The following is a 24,762-nucleotide window of genomic DNA, read 5'->3' as shown; positions in this document are numbered from 1 at the left end:
ACATGCACATCTTCACATATGTATGGATGGATGTACACAAATCTGTACTGTATGATAGCTAACATATAGGCTTCTGTGGTTTTTGTTCCAACCTAATAAACAACTGTAATGAAATTGAATACAGACATAATTTCTTCTTCAGAGGGTGTAGCAGAAGATGCAATTCTTTCTGCAAGTCTTTTGTGTGTGCACACACATCTGCAGTAAATGATAATTTCTAGAGTGATTGAAAGCTTTCTAATCCAATTTTCTACTGAGATTAATAGCATTTTGGCAGAAAGGGCTATAAATATTAAATATGCCGCACATGCTATAACACTGCAAATAAGATGCAGTAGTAACAGTGGTAAATCCTATTTTGTCCTCTCTCAAGACCTCTTTGGAAGGAGAATGAAGTTCTACGTTTGTGAAGAGAGATAAACAAGGAATGCATTTTTCATCATTCTTTTTTGTCTTCAGGGAGTTTTAGATATGCTTTGAGTATTTTCCCCCAGTTCTCATTTTATACAGTAGTAACTAAGAAATGTCTGTAACTGTCTTGAGGTTAGCCTGGATTATTGAGTTATGTCTTGTGTCCCTGAGGATAAGAGGAACAGCTGGTATAAATGTGTGTAGTTCCCCTGAAACACATAATGCCGTGTTGATTAATATGGATTGAAAATTTGATCCCCTGTGCCTACCTGATAAAGACAATTCAGAGGATTCCTCCAGTAAAGGAAGCTGTTGGAATGGGGCTTTCCAAATGAAAGGGACTGATAGTCTAAGTAGAAAGAATTAGAGAAGGCAAATACGAAGGGAAAAACTCCCACAAATACTTCTATGAAGGTTCCTTTTTTGAGGGTCACTGATATTCCTTAGGACAATAAAAGTCTGAAAAGCATACCTGCAGATCAGGTTGCTTTCAGACTTGCAGACAAAAAAAAGGATGAATATAATAAGCATTAAATATATTGTAATTAAGTTACACAGGATCAGACTCAGCCTTGGCACAATTCCACTGCAGCCAATGGAGTTACAAGACAAAGTTCAATGTTTATGCTTTTAAATCCTGTGTTTTAAAGTCGTAGTCTATCTGACCTTCCTCTTTGGCTCACTCTTAGAGGTAACACATACCATGATGACACTTGACCATGTACAAATACATAGATTGTTGCAATGACAGAAGGAAGACCAGGGATTCATTTCAGCATTAGCATCTGCCATCTCCAAAATAAATAAAAGATTTAAAGAAACTCTTCTCCTACCAGACAGAGTTAAACGCAACAAAAATTGATCCTGATTTTGAATCTATTCACATAACAATTACTTACTTGGATAGCCTATTAATAAAAACAAAGTTCCAACAGTGATAATAAGGATTGTTGCAATCTGACACGTGAGAAAGATCCTCCTTTAAAAGACTTTGCACTTATTCAGTACATTCTCTTTGTTCTAGGGAATATCTGACTGTCATTCTTATGGGTTTTGCTGGGAGAAGTCTGACACCTTCTTTATCATTTCTTTATAGGTGTATATATATTTATGTATAAGCTTTTTTTACAAACTGTAAAATCTTTTCCCTTTTTATTAAAAAATATCCCTATCCTGGGTATATCAAAGATTTGTCTTGTATGCCACAAGAATGTGAAGTTAATGTTCTGAATTTTCAGTTTTTCAGTCTGAGTTGACAGACTTCACTCTTTCGGCAAAATGTATTAAATAAAGAACTACAACAACAGCAGAACCTCAGAGCTGTTTGCAACAAAGCAGCCCCCTCCCCCCTCCCTGGTCTTACAGAACAGATAGAATAAACTGCTTCATGAAGTGTTTTCCTGAAAGTGTGAGGAAAGCTCTTAGTAACTTCCAAGTCCTCTGCTTTCTGCGTTGGGCTTCACTACACACTGCCTGACCCTGTGACTGACAGTTGTGCCCGAGGGATTTCTGCTGATCCACTTGGAAACGTCTCAGTGAGGCACCACAGGTGGGCAAGCTGCCTGCCTCATGCAGTGCTGGCAATCTCTAGTGCTTTTTGTCATGTCCATAAAACCAAATTTCCTGTTGTTTCTAAACAGACATTGCTCGTGTCAGCTGTGACTGGAATTTTTAACTATCACACATGAATTCATCAGCATCACAAATGTGAAAAATATTGACAAGAGAAGGATTTTTTGGAAGTTGCTGAGGAAATATAACAAAGACAGAGGAGGTTTTTTTTTATTGATTTGCATATCAGTCCTTAAAAAGATGACTTTTTCAAAGCTGCACTGTGGCTTTCTCCTGGAAGTGTACCTCACATGTCAAGGAAAAGGAAACAACAATTTTTCTAGAGATTACTGTGTATTAATTGATAAAGCAGGACAGTGAGGATAATATCTGATAAGAAAAAAACAAGCTAGTGATTTCAAAACCAGCAGATGATTTAGCCATATCTATTCCATCAAGATAAATATCTCTCCAGAAAATACTGTTGCACTTATTTTCTTCTTCTTTTATTTTTCTCCTGCACAAATAGGAAATTGACTCAGAAAAGTTGTAATGGAGTAAACACTGTTTTGTATTGTTTTGGTTTGGTTTTTAAATTTTATTTCTTTAACTGTCTACCAAGCTGTTATCAAGTCATTAGAAATGAGTGATTTGTGAGGTAGACACTAATAGGAGAGATTGATTGATTAACATTTATGTATTGTTCACCCCAGAGTACTGAAATGGCTTTTCTGAATAGCTTTCCTAAGGGTCAGGTAGCCATTGCCTGGCCACAAATCATGCATACCAAATTGAAAGATGAAAAGGGCCTTGTAAAAGATTTTGAAGTATGGGCCAAAACTGAATTTATTTTGGAAAGTAGGCTTCAGTTTTAACTACTGAGTAGACTCTACTGCTTCATGATCTGCCCAAAATTGAGGGGGGATGGGGGGAAGCCTTTTCTTGGGAGTATAATCTAGTGGTATCTAGTAAAAAACTTTGGTGGTTTCCATTAAAAAATGTAGTGATTAGTGTTCAAAAACCTTGAATTAAAAGGACAGTTCTTTATCAATGGAGATTTTGAGATCTGCATATTGCTTTGTGTGCATCAATAATTTTTTACTTATATAATAGCATTTAGCAAAGGATTTCCAAAAATACTGAGTAAAATTGGTGAGGCATTTTTGTCTATAGGCTGCAGAAATACTGTTAGGGCCTGAGTGATAATCCTTCTAAAAGAATTATGCTTGTATTCATTAAAATATATATTAGCAATGATAATTAGTGGAATATTTAAAATCCTGATGTACAGAAGAGCAAATGTCAAGTAGTCGTAACTGGAAAAGCCTTTTCTACTACTTAAGCATCCCCAAAAAGACAGGTCTCCTCTTTGATTTGAGATCTGAATTTGCGAGTTTAATTTATAAAAAGAAGTAGACAAGCCAGCTTTCCCAAACTGGGCCTTCTTCCATGCATGAACAGAGGTAATTCTTATTTATAGTACTTGTTCAATACTGAGTACCATTTACAAAGTAGAGAGGCATGGGAATGCCTTCAGCAGGAAGTGTGTGCAGCAACAAGCCTCAAATGCTGGTGTACACGGTGATGTGTCAGGGAGAAAAGGATCACTGTAGGCATAATCATTGCTTCTGAGCTGGAATGTGGGTAATGATGTGGTCAACTCAGGAAGGCTTTCACGAGACTGGATGAAAATATATGTCTGCATGGGGAGCTGAATGAGTATTATTCTATGATTAGGTATTTTTTAACCAGAAATCTTAAATTCCATCATCACCGCCCTCTCTTTTTTTTTCCCCTTCCTGTGTTGCTGAAGTCTATATTGCACACTGCTGGGAAAAGAATCAGACTTTTGTGGATCCACTCCTGTCATATTCAGAACAGTTATTTTTTCATGGTGCTTACTGGAATAATCCCAGTTTTCTAAGTTGGATTCATTTAATCAGGTTCTTTACTTTTCTGTGCCAAACTCTAAATGGGTGGAAGTTGCCATAGTCTAATTACAAAAGATGCCATCATCTCTTCGTGTCTCCTCATAGTTTATTAGTTAAAGAAACTGCTCTTTTAAAGGCATTTTGTTGTGTGCTCTCTGTTTAGAAATTGACTTTCTGCTCAGATGGATGTAGCAATTATCTCATGCCATCACTTTTGGGTTCTTTTTTTTAATGTAAGAGTTTTTACCAGAGTTCTCTGGCTGTAGAAACCAAACCTCATGCAAATAGGAGATAAATTTGATTGTAATGCAAACTGACTAGCTTCTCATCTGCAAGTCTGTCAAACTGATTATGCTGTATTGCAAACTGGGGTTTAAGAATAGGTAATGCAAAAATGTGTGTACGTTTACAGATAAATAAATAATATTTTCTGGTGAATTTGAACTGAATTTGAAACAAAAGCTTCTCAGAATGCAAGCATTTCCCAATACCCAGCAGTGTTTTGGCCGCAGTCCTTTGGTTTGAGTTCATATAGAAATGAAGTCTCATTGCAAATCTTGAATTTATATTAACCTAGCATGAGGGCAAGGCAATAACATTTGTTCAGAACTATATCTCTAAGCAGTGTTAACCCATGTGTGTTGAACTATGCAGGGTTGATGTCCACTATATATGTGTCTATTTATAAATAAACAAACAAATGTGTGTCAGCTGTTGTGTACTGGGAACCCAGATTTCATGAACTGTAAATTACCTCATTTGATCACAAAAAGATTCTCTGAATTATTGCGTAGTATTGGAGAAGATTTTTACCCTGTTAGTATTGAAATATTGATTTAAATAGTAAAACTTTTCCCATTCTGTTTTTATGAAAGGAAAATCATTGCAGAAGAATAAAAATCCTAGGGGACTGTTACTACTGTGTATCAGGATTGACCCAGCCCAAAACAGATCATGCCCATTGCTGTGTTGAAATGGGACTGGATATGATTGACACCATCACGTAAGTACCATGCATGCTGAACCCAGACAGGAGGGCTGCAACAGCTCCTATGTGGTGTTCAGGAAGTGTGCTCTTAGAAAAATGTCAGTGTCAGCTAGCACTACTCACCTGGCAAGTCACACTCTTGCATTCAGGCCACAGGACCCTAATTTCAGTAACAGCCCCTCTAGACATTGATTTTCCACTCCATTTAATCACTGTAAGAAGTAAGTGTGCAAACTGATTATGTAGAGGCACATACATGTACTGAATAGGTGGCAGAAAGATAACTGGAAACAAGAAAATATACCCTATTGCCTATTGCCACAATGAAGGGAGTCAAATGTGTTGCTTTGCAGTGATTAACACTGCTCATTTTGTACACCAGTATGTAAAGTCAAATACAGTCCTGATCTATGCCGGTTGCATATGTGCTTTCAGTCTCAGAATCAGAGCCTGTTGATTTTTCCACTTCAATGTAATGTTTAAACCTTTCATTTATTCTGCTTTTCAGAAATGTAACGTGAAATTTACTTTGCTGCTCAGATTTTTGTTTATGCTTGAGAAGTCTACACTGATCATTATTTTGCCAAGGCAAAAAATATGAATGTGAGAGAAGTGTGAATGAGCTTTTAGCTGAAGCTGGAGATCTGTTTCATTACGTAGGAGGGAAAGGATAAAGATGGAAAATTTCTTCACTACTGTATTGCCCACTTCTCCTTTTCATTTGCTAAACACGCTACAAAATCTCTAAGAGCATGAAAAGTTGGGTAAATTAATTCATTTTCTCCATTATTCAATGCAGGTTCATCACATTTGTAAGCATTGTAAAAACAGATAAAAAACTTTTTAATCTCTTTATCTATAATGCCTGATAGTCTATGATAATATAAAACCCTAAAAGAATATGTGTATTCTTTCAGCAGAATATGGATTCTCCATTTATAAGGAAACCCTGACCTTTGGAAACATAATTAGATGTACAGGTCTTGTACACATTTTGCAAAAGCCTTTTGGTTTGTTTGGGGTTTTTTAATAGCAATAAAAAGCAATAGATGATGCTGTCATTCTCTTTTAAACTTAACATTGATCTTTAATTTGTTAGTTGTGCTGTGTTTCATGTATGCAAATAAGGTATTTCTAGAGCTGTTGAAACTTTCCTCTTTAGAATGTTTCAGTTTTACTATTAGAAATGAACATGTTTCCTTTTTAGGGTATATTTTATTGGCTACTGACATGATAATGCAAACTTGGAAAGGGAGTTGAATTAGAAAAGAATGAGCTGGGGCTGTTCAGCCTGCAGAAGAGAAGGCTCAGAGGGATTGATTGCATTCTTATCAAAGCACACCAACACCTAGAGTGAGGGAGTAAAGAGGACAAAGCCAAACTTTTCTCAGTGACATCCAGGGCCACCATGAGAGGAAATGGGCACAAACAGAAGTGTAAGAAATTCAATTTCAGTGGAAGAAAAACTTTTTTTTTATTGTGCAGGTAGTCAGATACCTAAGAGGTTCCACTGAAAAGTTGGGACATTTGTGCCCTTGGAGAAATTTAAACCCAGCTGGGCACAGTTCTGGACAAACTTCTGTGGCTGGCTGTTCTCTGAGCAAGTATGTTGGTCTAGATGATTTCCAGAGCCCTTTGCAGCATCAGCAACTTTGCAATTTTATGTGGATGTGCTGTAGTATGTTATCTAGGCATGTTTAGTCACAGGTTATAGTAGAAGACAACTGGCCATTTCAGGATTTAATTTTTTTAAGAATTCATAAATTTTAGGTCTTTTGTGCAGTTAGTGGTCAGAGCAAGATGAGAAAGCAAGATGGGCAAGAGGCAAGGTTTCAAGATAATGCCAGATCTACTTAAGGTTGTTTGATAGTGAGGGATATATTCTGCATTCTTTGTGCATAAGCACAATTAGTCTCTCTCCTTCACAGAAACCGAAGTTAGAAGATAGATGCCCCAGACTAATTTTTTTTAAAATGTGTTTAGTAAATGAAAAGGAGAAATCAAGAGCTTCTGACAGTAAAGTTGGAATGCAGCATTTTGTACTGTATTGGTGTGATTATTAAGCTTTATTTATCAGTTCCATGAGATAGAAAGTCACATGCCCCTTTCATGCAGAGGATGCCAGCTGGTAGTCTTTTTAAAGTCCTTTCACTTTACTGTAAAATTCTGGTCTTGGCATTATAAATTTATGCTTGGAATTTGCCATCCCTAGTGATAAGTTTGATATATGCTGATATATAATACTGATATTTTGGTTCAACAGTGGGTACAAATTGTATTAAACAATTATTTGGCTCAGTACAGCAGCTCCTCTTAGGAGATGAAATGTGGTGAAATGACACAACTTATTTACCTGCATTCAATAATGTTGCAGAGCAAGAGATAATCTGTAATGTTTCCAATTGGAAATAAAGAGAGATTCTGAGTGAGCAGTATATAAATACTATATTTTGGAGTGGGTCAGGATACTCAGGTTAACATTCATAAGCTTTTCAAAACTTTAATGGAATCCATAATGATTCCTGTTGTCACACAGACAGTACATTTTCATGATGCTTCTTCTGTTAACACGTTTCTGGGATGCCATTTTAGTACTGACTCAGTGGGAATTGCACCACTAGCTGCATCACTGACTGTGTAGTAGCAGGGAGCATGGCGCAGTAGGAGCACATCTGTGGATCACAGCAACTGCTGCTGACTGTTTTAGTCCAACCTACAGATACTGTGGTGAGGAGGGGATGGTTACTTTAGAATAAGTCTCATCTGACCTTCTGATTGAATGTTGTTGCTGCTTGTGGGCTTTGAAGAGGTCTGAAGGAAACTGAGGTCCATGAACTTTTACTTCTTGAGAACTGGGCGATCCAGTTGGGTTTATCAGTTATTTGCTGTGACACATAGGTGATTTTATCCTGAATGGATCACTCCACCTAATGTGAATGACTCCACCAGTCATCATGTAAAACCTCAGAGATGGAAGCTGGGATTATTTGCGCCTGGGGAGGTTTTTGCACTGGAGAGGTTGATCCTTGAACTGTCTCCTTTCAATGGGCTTGGTCATTGTCTGACCAAAAGCACCAGGAAAGGGAGAGGAACTATAGCAGCCCATTTGCATAAGTCCAATGGAAATATCAAGATTTCCTGTGTGATTTTTGTCTGAGGAAATAGGCAGAAGCATTGACTTCCCTAATGTCAACACTCTTGAAGCTTTTCCCCTGGTCATCCAAAAGTCCAGGGCCTGGAAACATTTGAACTGGCAGGAGTGAATTGATGTCAAGTTTTTAGAGAACCAGCAGCTGCATTTTTAAGAAGCTGTCTACCAGTGGAAAAAGCTTCATCAGCTTGCACCTCTGCCAGAGTAAGCCAGCAGCCCTTCACAGCCCTGTCTCTGTCCTAGTGCTCTGCTGCTGCTGAGCAATACTCTGGAGAAGTCTATGTATATGAACCAAAAATCATATCTGTGCCTTTAAGCAGGAAGCATTCATTCCTGCTGATATTTTTAGACTTGAGGAAAAGACCTAAGTAATTATAAGAAATGGCATGCAGACTTTTTTTGTTTCAAAATAAATGCTCAGGAGCGTGGGTCTGGAGCTGTTCTGCAGGTAATCTAAATTACTTCCATGGCTTGTAGCAGCGCATAAAATACTTGTAGTTGAGGCAGCTAGAATTTAAAGGCTTTGTAGGATACTTGAGCTGTCAGGGTAGATGCTATTCTTATTAATCAGTTCCTTAGACTCTGAACACAACTGATTTAAAAAGAAAATGGTTTTTTTGATTTCCATTTGTTTCTGGGCCTACTTTTTTGTTAACGTTTGGAAAACTTAAGTATAGGAACCTATGAGAGAAAAAGTTATAATTAATAGTTTATTTGAGAAACTCCTTTTTCCTGTTCCTGGATTGTTTGTGAAGTACTGATATTTTCTCAGAATTGTATTTATAATTTAAAATACCTTACTGGACGTTTTTGTGATATTTTATTGTAGAAATGTTGATGTTGTTTAGGAACATGATCATTGTACTGCTCCAAATTTAAGTTTGAAGCCTCTACTTTATATATTACCTAATAGTCCTTATTTTTGATAGTTCAGTGGGGTTTATTTATGGAAATTATCTGCATAAAGAGCACAAAGGTCTACAAGATAAACTCAAAAAAGCGTAGTGAACTTCTCATGAGCTTTTTTTTCATACTCAAATTTAATAATGATGAAAGCATCTCTGAAACACATTGTACCTTCTGGGAAGATGTAGAAATGTATTATCAGTTTAGATTTTTGACTAAGTGACTATTTCTGGAAAGTTTTCCCTCAAAACATAAAGTTCTTTCAGATTTTGGTTTATGGTTCATTGGTGCATGATACAGTTCAGCTTATTTAACAAGGAGTATAATCTGCCATGTTGTATTTCTCTGCTCGTCTTTTTTCATTTACTTTTTGTTATTCTATCAACATTTCTAAAAGGAGACTAAATTTACCCCAGTCAGACAAAGTAATGTCAAAGCCTTGAGTGAACTTTATCAATGTCTGGATTTCACTGTCTTTCCATAGATATTTAGTCTGAGGTTTTTAGGGTTTTTTTAAATGGAGGAGGGAGGGAACCAGCAAAAAACCCACACTCATTTGTGAACAGAGAAACCCAAACTTTTGCAGGTTCATTAATTAAGATTATTACATAGGTTCTAAATTATGCAGGAGAACACAGGCAGGCAAGGTGTAATCCTGAAGGGCTTTGCCTTGCAAGGTGTGGGCTTGGTGTAAGGCCAATCTGTTAATGACACAACACATATGCTCAGGTGAAGATACAAAGTGTGGTCACTTATTGTTAGGTGGCTTAGGGTATTAGGATCTTTCCTTTCCTCAAAGATTTATCAAACCATGTGAACAACAAAGCTTTGTAACACTAGAATACTTTTAGGACTCCTTGAAGTCGTATCCAAGGCTTGACTGGAAACAGATACTGAGTGAGGGACAGCTGAGTTGCAATGAGTAGGAATAGGACAAGGAAATTTTTAATCTTTCAGAAATATGTGCATAAGCCTTTCTGTGCTGTTGCATAGGATATGACTGAAAAAATTGTTATGCCAAGATTCCCTGTGGAGATAAAAGAGATCACCATGTTACTGACATCAGTGATGGCTGACATGGAATGTACCTTCATAGGTGAAGGGTTTCTTATTTAAATTGAGGCCAAGTATCTTTGCTGCACATCCCACATCTTGATCTATGCTGACCTTTCTGTTAATTGAATTTAAACAAGTACAACATCTGAAATATCTGAAAAGTCTTTCTAAAGGCATCTCTGCAAAATCCAGGGTAACTGGATGACACTTCAAAAAAAAAATTGGTCAATGAAGGACAAGAGAAAATGATAGCTAGAGTCCCATTTTAAGGTCTTCTTCTATTAAATGCACTGGAAAATTCAAATTAGGAAAGTCAAGTGAAAATAAATTCTTACAGTGATAGTCAGTTTCCTTTATTCAGATGTAATATCACTTTTTGGACAGTGGACAGCAACTGGACTGTGTAATGACTGGTGTTTGTCTAATAGAAGGAGCTGAAAAAATCTATGTACAGTGTTGTTAAACAACATGTGATATTAAAGACTGTTAGTTTCAAAGTGCCTTTTCAGTGTTCACAACTTTATGCAGAGTGCCAGTCATAGCACGCCCTTCATTCACAGAAATGAAGAATCTTTCCTTATTTCGGCACAAAAAATTTTTCTTTATTTAATAACAATTTTGCAGATTAATTCATCCTTTACCAGCTAGGCAGTGAAAAAACTCTGAACATTAGATTTAATATACAGGTGCAAGACTAGTCACAGATTGTTTCAGTGCAACTCTTACAGGAGCATTGGAAGAATATTAGTGTTCATAATCACTCTGCTGTTCTTACAGTGATTTATTACTTTTACATTTTCCTTGTCCTGTACTCCAGTAAGGGTAATTGAACCAATTAGAATGTAGTAGATTGGGAATAATTATTTATGCATTGGCAATCTCAATTAGTGCCTTTTCTCACAGAAATGGTCAAGAAATTTAGAAATACTGATATTTTGGTACAACAGTAATTAAAGATAACCAATAATTTTTTTATTTTTTTTTTGGAATCGCAATTAGGGCTTTGAAACTAGTGAAGGTAGAGAACAGTACCTGAATATACAATTTCAGGTTTTATAAGACCCTTTCTATTTGGTCATGTATAAATATATCTGTTAATTTTGGGAGGAGAGAAAATGAGGAGCAGCCATCATCTAATTATTAATTCTGATGCTGTCCATTACAGATCTGTTGCAGAAGCCACAGAGGTTGATCTCAACATGAGAGTTGGATTGCATACAGGCAGGGTGCTCTGTGGGGTCCTGGGTCTCCGAAAATGGCAATATGATGTCTGGTCAAATGATGTGACATTAGCTAATGTAATGGAAGCTGGAGGACTGCCTGGGTAAGTCTGAAAAAAAAAAAACATAGGGGAAAAAAAATAGAAAACTCTATGGGTGAAGAATTTCTTCCATTTTTAAGGCATTTGCAACGTAATTGCTATTGATGAAAAGGATTGTGTTTGGCAGGAGCAATCAATGTATTATGTGATTTATCCTGTGGAATTTTCCAAATGATCTTGATATTTGTATAAGTAATAGGTTAGATTAGAAGTAAAACATTTTAAAACAAAATCGTTTTTAGAAGTTGCTGAATATAGGAATGAGACAATATTAGAAATGTAAGAATGCTAGACTTTGATCATTTCATGTTACAAAAGTAGCCATTCCAGGAAATTTTTACCCTTGCACACCTCTATACTTTGAGGGGGGAGGGGGATGCCTTGCTCCTTTTACATGACCAGATTTCCAACACCAGTTGTATGCTATAGAAAAGACATACCAGTTTATGAACTCAGATATTGATGACATTTGCAAATGATAAAGTAGCACATAAACCTGCAGCCAACCCATGGGGCATGTCCTGGAACTTTAAGTACTCATTGGACAGCTGTGGTCACAATTTAAATAAATACAGTGAACATTTGCAAAGGTGCATGGGTGTTCTGCATGTAGCTCACATTTGCACTAGGACCTGCCATACTCTTTTTGATTTTTGCAAGATCTTGATTGCTGTACAGAAGGACAAAGGAACCAATTATTTTTTTTGTGATAATGATGAATTTTATTTATTGCATACATCTACTTCAGATAATTTTGGCAGGGTATTTTATGTATTCATTATCTTAAAGTTACCCAGTGGAAAAAAATCTGAACACATGTTTATACAGGAAAACAGTAAAATTTTTTCAGATACATTTCTGAAGACATTTCAAATATATCGGGTCTTTCAGGAGAAAATTTCAAAACTTTTTCAAGATAAGAAAACTCAAAAATAATATTAAAGATTGGTGTATTGCCAAAACAAAGTGAGTCAGAAAGCTGCCTAAAAAACAGAGTGGATGAATTATATGAGTCAGAGATGTGAAGTGAGACAGAAAAAGAAGTTTCTGCTTTATACACAAGAGAGGTTTGGAGTGTGAAGACACAAGTTTCAAACAGCAGGATGTTTTTCCAAGCAGCCGTTGAGGTAAAAACTTAAGAAGGCCACACAATGTAGAAGATCATGTGCAGACACTCACTTTCTACAAAATGGCAAATCTGCAAGTGTTTGGATAGACACCAGCTATCTTTCTGTTAATTTTGCCTCAGTTTAGAAAATGCATGTAGTAGAATTTTTTTCTATGTTCAATTTGGCTAAAAGTACAAAACATAACTTTTGTTGTTGTTGTTGTTGTTGTTTTTATTTTGTTTTGTTTTGTTTTGTTTTGTTTTGTTTTTACATTAAACCAATGGTCTTGCATGTAAATTGACCTGTTGACTTCTATATGAACTTCTGTACAGGAGTGAATTTTGGTAGCAAGAAGGTCATAATGTATCTTTGCTTTAAACAATAATGTCTAATTTTCTCTTCAGGAAAGTTCACATTACAAAGACCACCTTAGAGTGCCTAAATGGGGACTACGAGGTAGAGCCAGGATACGGTCATGAAAGGAATAGTTTCTTGAAGAAGCATAATATTGAAACCTATTTTATTGTGCCATCCCATCGTAGGAAGGTATGCTTATTCAGTGATATATTTTCACAATTTAAAAACTGTTCTGTGCTATTCTGAAAGCAGAGACAATGCTGGGTTGTTTTGTTGTTGTTGTTTTTTCCCTGACAGCTCTTCAAACTTGAAGGCTCAGCATTTACCATTTACTCAAAATGGTAACATTTTGGGTCTCAGCATGTGGTGAGGTGGTGGCAGTGGTTTTCCAACAGGGGTGACTGTAGTCACACCTTTCCTCCTGAAAGGGTTACGGAGTGCAGTCTTTTGTTCTACTGAAAAATGTTTCTTGTGACCTCAGTAGGAGTCTTGAAAGTCCGTAACCTTAGTCTGTTGTTTAAACACTTTCAATTTAGTAAACCTTTTCTACATCACATGAGGCTTATCTTTGAAGTTATCTATCATAACATGATAACAGGCCAAAAGAAACTTTATTGCGTTTTATGTCAGCCATAGAAATTGGATACAGATTTTTGTGCCCTTATCTTCAGAAACTCTGTGCAAATAAGTTTAATTCGGGGGTTTTCACCTTCAAGGGGAAAAATATAGTACTCAATTCTGAAAATATTGGTCAGGTTTTAAAATGATGTCTTTATACACACCAGGTTTTTAAGCTGTCAAAACTCCTTATTTGAGGGTTTTAACCACCAATGTCTGAGAAAAACATAACCACAAATAAACAGGTCATCTTGAATTTCATATCTCTGATCAGTTTTTTGGTCTTAATTTGATGACTCTGTGAGTTTTTATGAAAATGTTGGGAGTCCAGTCACCAGGGCAATTTGATTCTGGGATTGAAAGTCCCATTGCTTTATTCTGGAAAGGCTGCTGGGAGAGTGATTTTATATACTTCCTCTAAAGCATCTTCTTATTAGGGAGATTGAGTTTTCTCATGCACTATGAAAATCATGCAATTTCACATTTTGTTCCTCTGGTATATATGATTAAATTCAGTTTTAGATAATATGAAAGAAAACAGTTGGAAAAACAGTGGGTTAGATTCTGCTTTGGCAGTCAGTGGGAGTGGTTTTTGGTGGCTTTTTTGAAATCAGTACTAGTGCTTTTTAGGAAATCAGTATTTCCTAAAGTGTTCAATCCCAATAAGGAAGAAAATGCAAGGGAGAGTTTATTCACGATAGGTGTGTTGCCTATTGCTGCTAGATTGTTTGTCTTGGTTTTCTGTTGTTTTCACACCTTCAGCATTATGTATAATTTCATTTTTATATTATAATGTATCAGGTTTATTTCATATTGAGGAAATAAATAGTGGAATTTCAGAAAATTGTTCCACAGGTTGGTGCAAAAAGACAAGGAGAGATTAAAGGGAATTAATGAGACTTTTACATAGAAAAACTGTGTTGTGTCAATTCTGCTACAAAAAGCAGTGACCGAGGAACAGAAGCTTGACAATCACATATGGAAGGAAGCAAGGTCAATGCATGTTTAATCTGCAAGAATGAGAGTGTACTGCTGTGAGAGAACACATTTCTTTGTCTTTGCGAGATTGCTGAGAAACTGCTGGTGACTGGTGAGAACGGACTGCTCAGTTTGTCATCAGCTACATAAACCCAGATGCCATCTTACCCATGGGGGTCACTGAAGAGTGTGGAAATGGCAGATGCTGCTCCACAGCTTGGCTAGCAGTAGCTCTCCAGCGTGCATCAATGGTGTGTCAGCCAAGAAAGAATCCCTTGATGAATTTTACTGGTGTTGGCTGGTTTCTCCACTGGGCTCGCAGGTCAATCAGCACCCCACTTTGCTGTTTGTCACAGTCCACCACAGCCATGCCCTGTCTTTGTACACTTGCATACTGATCACCAACCACAAGCTACATAATAGCACATTTGCCTTCTAAATCAACTCCTGCTGTTCCCTCCTAGCCCAATTCATTCACTGCATTCCTTCCTCTTGAACCTCAGCAGTTGAAATGCGGTTTTTATTCTTTATATATCATCTCTGACATTACTGTGAGCTGACTCAGGCAGGTATGATACCAAATGGAATAAAAAGCAATGTTATGAGCAACAGATGTACAAGAATATGTTGAATATGAAGCAAAAATAAGACCACCTGGAGTTTTGTTAAGCAATATTTCTTTAGAAGACACATGCCCCACATTCTTCTATATTTGGTCTGACAGGAAAATTTTTCATCACGGTCACTCTAGCCAAGAATGATAATAACAGTGTTAGATGACTCATTCATGTACCAGGTACTTTTTAAATATGAACAAATTATAAATTATTCCCATCTTTTAAATCTTCTGTCAAATCAGCTAACTTTTATGATCAGATCTGCTTGCTGGTTTAATGTGAGAGCACCACTAAGCAGCCACTGAAGGAATAAATTTCTTTTTCTTTTGTTACAGTTTTTATTTTGGTAAAGAATATATTAGTCTATTATTATCTATTGGTCTATGCAGTCAACAGCTTATTGTCCACCTGGGGACCAGTGAAAAGTGTTGTCCCACAGTGGACAGTGGGGAGGCCACTACTGTTCAGCATCCTTATCAATGACATGGAAAGTGCACCTCCAGCAAGTTTGCTGATGACACCAAGCTGTGTAGAGCAGGCAACATGCTGGAAGGAAGGGATGCCATCTAGAGGGACCTGGGCAGGCTTGAGAGGTGGGGCTGTGTGAACCTCATGAAGCTCAATAAAGCCAGCAACAGCTGGCTTGGGGCAATCTTAGGTACACTTACAGGTTGGTGAGAATGAATGAGAATACCCTATGGATAAGAACTTGGGAGCGATGGTTGATGAAAGCTCAACACGAGCTGGCAGTGTGCACTCACAGCCCAGAAAGCCAAGAGTGCCTTGGGCTGCCTCAAAAGGAGAGTAGCCAGCAAGTCAAAGGAGATGATTCTGCCTCTCTACTCTGCTCTGTAAGACCTCACCCGCAGTTTTGTTGTGGTACCCCCACCATAAGTTCCTTCCTCCAACAAGGAACTGTTGGAGCAAGTCCAAAGGAGGACCATAAAGTTGACAAGCAGACTGGAGCATCTCCCCCACAAAGACAGGTTGAGAAAATCAAGGCTCTTCAGCCTGGAGAAGGGAAAGTTGTGTGCAGACATGACAGCAATTTCCAGTATCTGAAGGGGGCCTACAGGGAAGCCAGAGAGGGACTCTTCAGCAGGAGCTGTAGTGATAGGACAAGGAGTAATGGCTCCTGACTGAAAGAGAGTTGGTTAGGTTACTTGTTAGAAAGAAATGCTTCACTGTGAGGGTGGAACAGTTTGCCCAGAGAATCTGGGCATGCTCCAGCCTTGAGAGTGTTCAAGGCCAGTTTGGATGAGGCTTTAAACAAACTGGTCTAGTGGAAGGTGTCCCTGCCCACGGTAGGGATTTGGAACTAGATGATTGTTAAGGTCCCTTCCAACCCAAACCATTTTATGATTCCATTACTATTATTATTAAGTAATATTTATGCATAATTGACTGGATTACATTCAGCTCCTAAACACACTTATATAATGAATCCGACTCGCACCATCAGTATTTTTTTTAATTAAAAGATATTTTTTTGCTGACTTTCGTAGTCAAAAACTTATGCAAAAGTGTTTTTTTTAATAGGTGTTCCCTGATACATACCCTAGTAAAGTTACTAGCTTTTTAAAAGACATGACATTTCTCTTAAGTAAAGTTTGATTATACCTTCTTGATATTTTATATTGATATTAATACTTACAGTCCTGTGACCAAAATACTGCACTGAGAGAAAATATGAAAATTTTGATTTATGTAAGTAGACACAAATCTGACCATACACATGAATGCTTTTATGGGCTTTTAAAGGAGATTTGATCCAGATAGAAAAACATACATATTTCCATATAATATATAAAACTGAATATATTAAATATTCACAAGATTAATACTCCATGCTTTAGAAACATGATTATTACCTGTTAGTTTCAAAAAATTCTAACTTTGTGAAGTATGGTAAATATTACTTTATATGGATTTTATTTCAAGAAAAAAAAATCTAGGCCATACCTCTTAATTTCAGAGCCCCTTACAAGAACTTTATAACTGTTTAGACCAGCTGAATAACTTTTTCTACTGATGATTTCTTGGTAACCCACCTAACTAATGCTTGTTATGACTTTCAAACTGTTTGCCTAAAATTTAATTTATTTGAATTTAATTTTTCAATAGACTGTATCTGGCTTTCATCAGAATCTTTTGTTCTTGCATTGTCAGCACTGACAGTAGTCAAAACATCTTTGCTTCAGTTTTTCTAGTGGCATGGCTGATTCCCAGAAGCACAGCAGAGGTAGGGGGCTTAGCTGGACTGTCTGCTTCATTTCTTTGGTTGCTCTAGAAAGTCTGATTCTCCTGCAGTAAAACACCTCTAAGGCTGGGTGAAGCCTCAGTGGTTATATCTGAATGGGGTTTTTTTTTTGTATTTATTGCAGCAATTCACTCTGTGGTGGCACCTCTCTAGTTTTGAAAGGACATCTTGTTTCAAAAGCTTAGAAAAGAGCCCAGCACAGCCAGTTAGGTAAAATTCCTAAAGGTACTTCTACAAATAGCTGAGCAGTGATGAGAAGTGATCAAGTTTTCATGAAGGGAATGATTTCTCAGAATGTGTTAGTTTCTGCCTTTACAGAAGTTGGCCTGCCATCAGTGTTGCCAGCTTTAAGGAAATCTGCTTCATGGTGTAACTTTGCTGGCTCCAGAGACAAGGGAGAGATAAATACTGCTGTGTGCTGTCAGCAGCTGACAGATGGGACTCCACTTAGGTGCAAGCAAGAAGTCATTTGTTGTAAAGTTGTGAAGTTGTGCAGTCACCTATTCTATCTAAAATCGGTTTATACACTCTTACAGTTTTGAAGGAAATCTTCCACTGCCAAGCAATATTCACATTATTAATGTTACTTAGCAATATTGGTTAACCACAATCTTACAGGTGCAGTCTTACATGACTACCTTAAAACAAAGTACCACATTCCTTTTTGCTTCCTCCTTTACATTTCTATTTGATGTTGCCATGGTTTCTGGCCTGCAAGGGCCAAGATGTCCACACCATCCACCATCTCCCTAGTACTCTCTGCTGCACTGCCCACTGCCTCCCCAGAGTGTACCATTAACAGCAATAGAACTATGTCCAGGAATGGAAGGCATTGAGTGCAAAGATCATAGGGAAGCACTATTGATACAACTTACAAATTATTCCTGTGTCTCCATAAGTGTGTCTTGGATTTTAGAGTCTACCTCAAACATAATCAATAGTTGCCTTCCAATAGATTGCAAATTACCATCTGCAAGGTTTCTTTTAATGCATTAGTGAGTTATTCACCAATGGGGTATTCAAATATATTAGTTGTCTTCTGTTTGTGGCAGTGTAAATCACATGCTATCTGCACCTACTATTTGAAAAGCACAGAAAGAGGGACAGTCATGAAAAATCCATGAAAGTGAGTACTATATCTGTTTGCCCTTTGGAAACTAGACTTTTCTCTGAAGAGATTGACACTTTTCTTTCATCCCTTACCATGCACATACAAAGCCATGCCAAGTAGTCTCAGTAAATTCTTTCTGTGGCTGGGACAGCCCTGCTTTCTTATCTGAATTCTCTGAGCAATACTATGCCCACTCTGAAAATCCAGGTGAAGACCATTTTTTTTTTCTGAATCCTTATTTAGTTATCCAGCCAGAGGGAAGTGGGTGCTGGTTAGAGGTATGGTGCTCTGTGTCCTGTCTGGTTTGCTGTGTTGAATCATGCCCTAAACATTCCAATTCAGATGGCCAAAACCACAGTTTTATTTTTGCCCAAAAACTAATCATAGCAAAAAAACCCCAAAACAGTAGTATATTTAAAAAGGGTAATTAAAGCAATATTTCAGGAAGATGAAAATTACTATTTTCAGTCTTTTGAATTTTAGGAAAAATTAGCTGAAAGATTGATGACTATTAATAAGTAAACACATCTTAGGAGCATCTTTTGGAAAATATTCTATTTAAAATGTGAAATCTCTTGAAATGTCAGAATTCTCTGGAAGAATTATCCACAGTACACACCTGTGGCATAATTTAGTGTCAACTGCAGATGGATTTAGAGCTCAAAAGGTTGATCACAATTTCTCTGACTCATGACCAAATAGGTAGGAATTCAGCAAATTGAGATTCACACAGAATCACACAGAATCAACTTAGGCTGGAAACGACCTTTGAGAACATCAAGTCCAAGCTATGACCAAGCACCATCATCTCAGCTAGACCAGAGCACTGAGTGCCACATCCAAGTCTTTTCTTAAACACTTTGAGGACTGGTGACTCCACCACTTCTCTGGGCAGCCCATTCTAATGGCCAGTCACCCTTTCTGTATTTGTTCTAACTTGCATGCCACAGCTGCAAGAAAAGTGGCAAAGGCTGTCATATCACTTTAATATTTTGTTGTTTCATCTAGCATAAACTAATGAGATTGTAAGCATCCTGCATTGCAGTCCTTACACCACAGAGTAACAGGAAAACAGACAAATTTTTCATCAGTCTTCTTGAAAAGGCAGTGTTTTTTTCTTGGCATGCATCCCTCTTTACCAGGTTCTACATCTCCCCATCACCAGCCAACAGGCTTTGTCTGCTTGTGTCTTTCCTGTGGCTGATTTGATTCTTTTCCCCCCCAGCATGGAATGAATGTTATGCAATATAGCAGAGAGAAAATAACATAGATTCACAATGATGTTTTTGCTTTGTATAGATGAAATACATAGAAACTACCTATGCTTGTCTTTTGACTTTATTGTTAATTTACTGTTAGCAACTGGAATGTTTCACAGCGCGAACTGATTTTGGGATGCTTTCTATCATGTTGTAATAATACTCTAATTGAGCTTTTAACAGTGAAAGAATTTTATGCTTGTAATCCATGTATTACTGGGAGTTTTTAACAGAAATTGTTTCATTTTGTCTGACCTGATTAAAAGAAGAAAAAGAAGGCTACAGAAGGAAGTAATTGAGTGATATGATAGGTCTAAAATTACTGCACCTAATCTTTTTAATTTATTACTTCCATTCAAAATGAAGTTCCATCTGTATTTGTGGGAAATTTCTTTCTTTCAAAGTTGATTTGATTTAACCATTCTGGTTAAGTCTGAGGGAACATACTACACTGTACTCATATGGTGTTCTTTTTCCAATCATGTAAAATTTGGGTTTTTTCCACAGAGTACTTATGTCCCAGTAAATCCACCTGTGTGCCAAACAGATCCCTAAGATTTTTTTGGCATCTTACTCTTCTAAAAATATTCAGTTTACTTTGTTTCAAGGATTTTTTAATAGTTCTTGTAAGCTGTGAATTTTCTGGACAAATAGATTCTGATATTTTTTATTTAAGTGACTGTATGCTTACCAGCCCTTATGGAGTGCTAGAGCTCTGACTCTTAAACTGTAAGTAGTGACAGAAAAAGAGAGCTTCCCATTTAATGCAGAGGATATAAAAACTTCACCCACTACTCATAAAAACTCTTTCCTTTATTAGCACATTGCAAGCAAAAATGTATTCGACAAAATTCTTCTAATGTGAAATGCTGCATGTCAGGCATCTGAGTCCATATCTGGGCACAAAATGAAGATTTCTTCTTTCAAACTGACAGCTACCTGTAGCTGCTGCTGCCACCATGACAGTGAGAGTCCAGGGGTGGTCTTTCTGCTCAACAGGTCACAGCTTCTTCCAAGGAATTTAACCAGAGATCTGAATGCATAATTTGGGTGTTTCAGATTTTAACACCCTAGATATACCTTAGCAGAGCCAATTTAACAGATAGGCACACAGCCATTTAGTGGAAGCTCTAGCTTGTATCTGGGCAGGGGCTATTCTGTGCCTGAGGCTTTGCATTGCCCAAGTTGCTGGAATAAACAAAGCCAAACACTGGAAATAAATTGCTTGTGCTACTACCCAGCAAACACAAACAGAAGTACAATATCTGTATTGCAGAGTGTACTGCTCTACATCCTCAGGATTGCTCCTGCTCTAGCTATGAAGCTGCTAGTGCATCATCATCATCAGTGTGAAATCCTGCAGTTTGGGCTGTCATTGACGGAATTAGTTATGTGCTCTAGAATCATTCTCTCTTTTTCGTCCTCCATAAATGTGGAATCTGTGCAAGGAAAGATGTAGGGCACTGCACTGGTAGAAGATTTTTCTCTGTTGTTGATCTCCTAGACATTGGTTTTTCCTTTACAACTGCTAAAAACTTTTTCTACATCTGTGTCAGGAAAGTGGTTACACTATTCAGAATTTTAAAATTTAGTCTTACAGAAGCTATATTTTCTGGTAAAATCCCTGATACAATTTCTTATAGGATAGCTGAGGTGTGATAAGTAAAAAGTATCATAAGGGCAGTAGAAAAAATGTCTGAGGATTTTAGCTACAGGAAGATGAAAAAAAAGTAAAATAAATGTGCTCATCTATCTTAGGACAAAATGTCTTGAAGATAGTCATGGAAAAAATATTACCACCAAGAGACATGGTCCTGCCTGCCTGCAGATAGAAAACACATACAGTCACAGTGCTACAACATTTATGGTTTCTGTAAATGTGTTTTGAATGACTTAAGTATCTTCTTTTCCTTGCCAATTTATGCACTGAGGTTGAGTATAGTCAGGGAAATACCAGTCTGCTGACATTTCTGAGAATCTCAGATGAGCAACAGTTAAGTACTTATCAGAATATTACATGACATTCAAAGACTGGGGGTTTTTTACCAGGATTTGAATCAGTGCTTGTTTGTTTTCTGCATTCACAAAGCTGTATATAGTCCTGGCTGCTTTCAGAGTGTTTTGTTAGAAATGCCCAGCTCTCAACCTTATTCTTCATCTGTGTTGCAGCAAATAACCAACCTTTGCTAAAATGATCAGTTAAACAAACAGTGAACAGAATTAGAGATGATGCCAAGGATCAAAAAAACATGAGAAAGTTAAATGCATTGACAAAATGAGCTGGATAGGAATGCTGTAGTCCAGCTTTCCTGAAATGCTGGCCTGGAGCACGATCAGAGGACAAGCAGAGTAAAAGACACTGGGGTTGGGTGGTTTTTTTTGGAGGGTTTTTTTTAAGTCTGTTTTAACAGGCTGTTTTGCATTTCCTGATTTTATCATAAACTTAGAGCAGAAGTTGAGATTACTTAAATATTTCACTGAGTTGACTGTGTCAAAAGTGTTGTTCTGCTGTAAAAGCAAAAAAAAAAGGGATATGATTTGTGAGATGAAGATGAGAGAGAATGCATTCATATTTTAGATATTGTGTGTATGTAGTAGTAGCATGAAAAATCCTCAGTCCCAGTGCAGAATCTACATTTCCTGAAACCACTAGATTAAAAAAACCTTAAAAAAAAAAAAACTAAAAAATACCTCAATCAATCAAACAAAAATATAAATAAAATTATATAGATCTGCTGAGAACTGTCATTGTGTCCAGCTTGTGTGTATGCAGTGTCCTTTGAGTGGCTGTGTACCATGAAGTTCAGTAGCTACACAGTACATGTGTTCACAAATATTCATAGCATTGCACTCCAGCTGAAATTGGATGGGGCCTTTGGAGGTCAAGTGGTCACCCTCCTTGCTCAAAGCAGGGCTGGCTTTGCAGTCAGATCCACCTCTGAGTAAGTGCTGAGTGTTTCCCTGACTGGCAGCCTCTCGAGGTATGATCATCCTCACAGTTAAACTTCTTTGTATCAAATCAGAATTTCCCTTGCTATAGACTCTGTTCATTGTGTCTTGTTCTTTTTTCTGAGTAGTATTCGGGGTTATTCTGGCTCTGTCTTCTCTGCAGTTACTACTTTAATGGTTAAAGACAGCAAGCAGATCCCTCCTTAGCCTTCTCTTCTTCCAGCTAAATGAGCTAAATTCCCTCAGGTTCTTCTTTCTTCTTGTATGTCATACACTAACAACCCTAATTGTTTTGGTGAACCTTTGCTAAACTCATTCCAGCTTGTCTTTGTTTTTCTTTGATGGGGGATCTCATACTACTCCTTTTTTTTCATTGACCTGAGCTAAAATTTCTATTTAACTCTGAAACAGCTGGGAAAATCCACTGTATTTCCTACACATAAAGGGTGTATACTGCTGATATATTATCTGCTTGTAAGATTTCTAAGCTAAAAGAAACCAGTTGATGGTAAGAACTAAAAGTGTTCTACATGTTGATTTGAAGATAAAGTCAGGAAACTGAATGAAAACATGTGGTTGGAGAAAAGTCATGTTGGTGGCAGGGCCACAGTTTGGAGTCCATTCTCAGTTTTCACATTGCAGGTTATTCTCAGAAAGACATCTATTATAAGAAAGTTACAAGGAGGGAAGTCTAAATTCTTCTCTATTCATAGGACCTCAAATCCTTGTAGGAGGATATAGTCATGCACATATGATCACCTTTCATAATCATGCCCTCTTGATCTTTTCCTACTGAGATGCTCTACCTATTCTTTGCCACTCTTGCATCTATACTGTGGCATTTCCACAATGAAGGTTGTCAGGAAGCTTTTGTAGGTCTCTGAATTTATTTAAAATCATAATTTATTTAAAATTATCAATATTGTTGACTTAATTAATGCAATGTCTACTGTGAAAGGTTTGAGCAAGGAGCTAATGATCTCTTGAGATATCATCCATGTGTGAATTTCTGAAAATGAAATTAAATGCAAAACTGGAGGGAGTTTCAAGAAAGTTGCTCATTTTTGTTGTAGCAAAATGTTGATAGAGAGACTTTGTAAAATATGTAAAACTTCTAGGGGAAATTATGGTTATATTAGGAAGATTTGTAAGTGGAATACTTCTCCAGAAAGTATGTTTTAGCTGTTGGGAATTGTAGCTCAAAAATTGAGCATATCTGCCCTACTCAAGCCTAACAACTATCTACTTGGTGTCCTTAGGAATACCTAAAGGATGATTAGTATGTGAATATCCTTGTACAGTATCTTCTGTGCAATTCAGTGGTAAGTCTTCTGCCAGAAAGCCCTTGAAAGAAAGGGTTCATATTGGGAATCTCTTCACACAGGCTAAACTACCACTTACACAATTGACTCCGCACTAGATACAGAAATGTCCTTTCAGATTTCAGCTGCTGACTGGGCAGTGCAGTGCAGTGCAGTGATGCTAACTGGCTTCAGCCAGTCTTCCAGTGCACAATAAAGCACCTAGGCACCTTTGCACATTTGAAGCCTGTCAAACGTTGAGAACATGGCTTCTGGGAAAAAAATAACAAGGGCTCTTGTGTTTCATGGCCAGTGGGTAACTGGCTAAACAAGGTATTGAAAGCTCAACAATGTATAACCTTGATTTTCCAGAAAATGCAAGTGCATGGCTGTATGTGTTAAACATGACAACAAACCAATATTTGAGATGCCATTCAGAATACAATCAGTGTCATTTGCCCTTCCCATCTAATTTTAGTTGTCCAAGAAAACATGCATTAAACAAATGCTTTCAGTTTTACTCTTCATTCTTTGATCACTGAAGTGATGATGTAAACTTCTCCAGTAAATCATAGTATTGTGAATAGTGCACAGCAAATACTCATTGTCATTTGTGGACTTTAATAGCATTTGAATAAAGTTTTTGGAAGTGATTTTCTCTGTCTTTTGTACCTAGGAAAACTAAGGATTATATCCTCTGTGCTTCTTTATTTTGTTGATCCAGAAGAAATTAATTTTACAAGCTTGAATTCCCATACTGAGGAGGCATGGAGTCCTGCCATGTTTCTCATTAACACTTTCCACATGCCAGAAGGATGAATAAGTTTGGTATAAATATTGAGGATATAATATTGAGGATATAATATTCTTATCTGAGAAAGCATCTGA

At 37.2% G+C, this 24,762-nt stretch overlaps 1 protein-coding gene across 1 annotated transcript in view; it reads left to right on the top strand.

Annotated features, from left to right (window-relative positions):
* Positions 1-24,762, top strand: part of ADCY1 (adenylate cyclase 1) — a 144,791-nt gene that overhangs the window by 84,145 nt on the left and 35,884 nt on the right. The window contains exons 5-7 of the mRNA XM_009093871.4: positions 4,769-4,896; positions 11,160-11,318; positions 12,829-12,970. Coding sequence (XP_009092119.1) covers positions 4,769-4,896; positions 11,160-11,318; positions 12,829-12,970 — 429 coding nt within the window. The remainder of the gene's footprint in view (positions 1-4,768; positions 4,897-11,159; positions 11,319-12,828; positions 12,971-24,762) is intronic.

The sequence above is a fragment of the Serinus canaria genome, chromosome 2 (genome assembly GCF_022539315.1).
Source record: "Serinus canaria isolate serCan28SL12 chromosome 2, serCan2020, whole genome shotgun sequence".
Lineage (NCBI taxonomy): Eukaryota > Metazoa > Chordata > Aves > Passeriformes > Fringillidae > Serinus > Serinus canaria.
The sequence above is the reverse complement of the archived record's forward strand: the minus strand, read 5'-3'. Positions and strand labels throughout refer to the sequence as shown.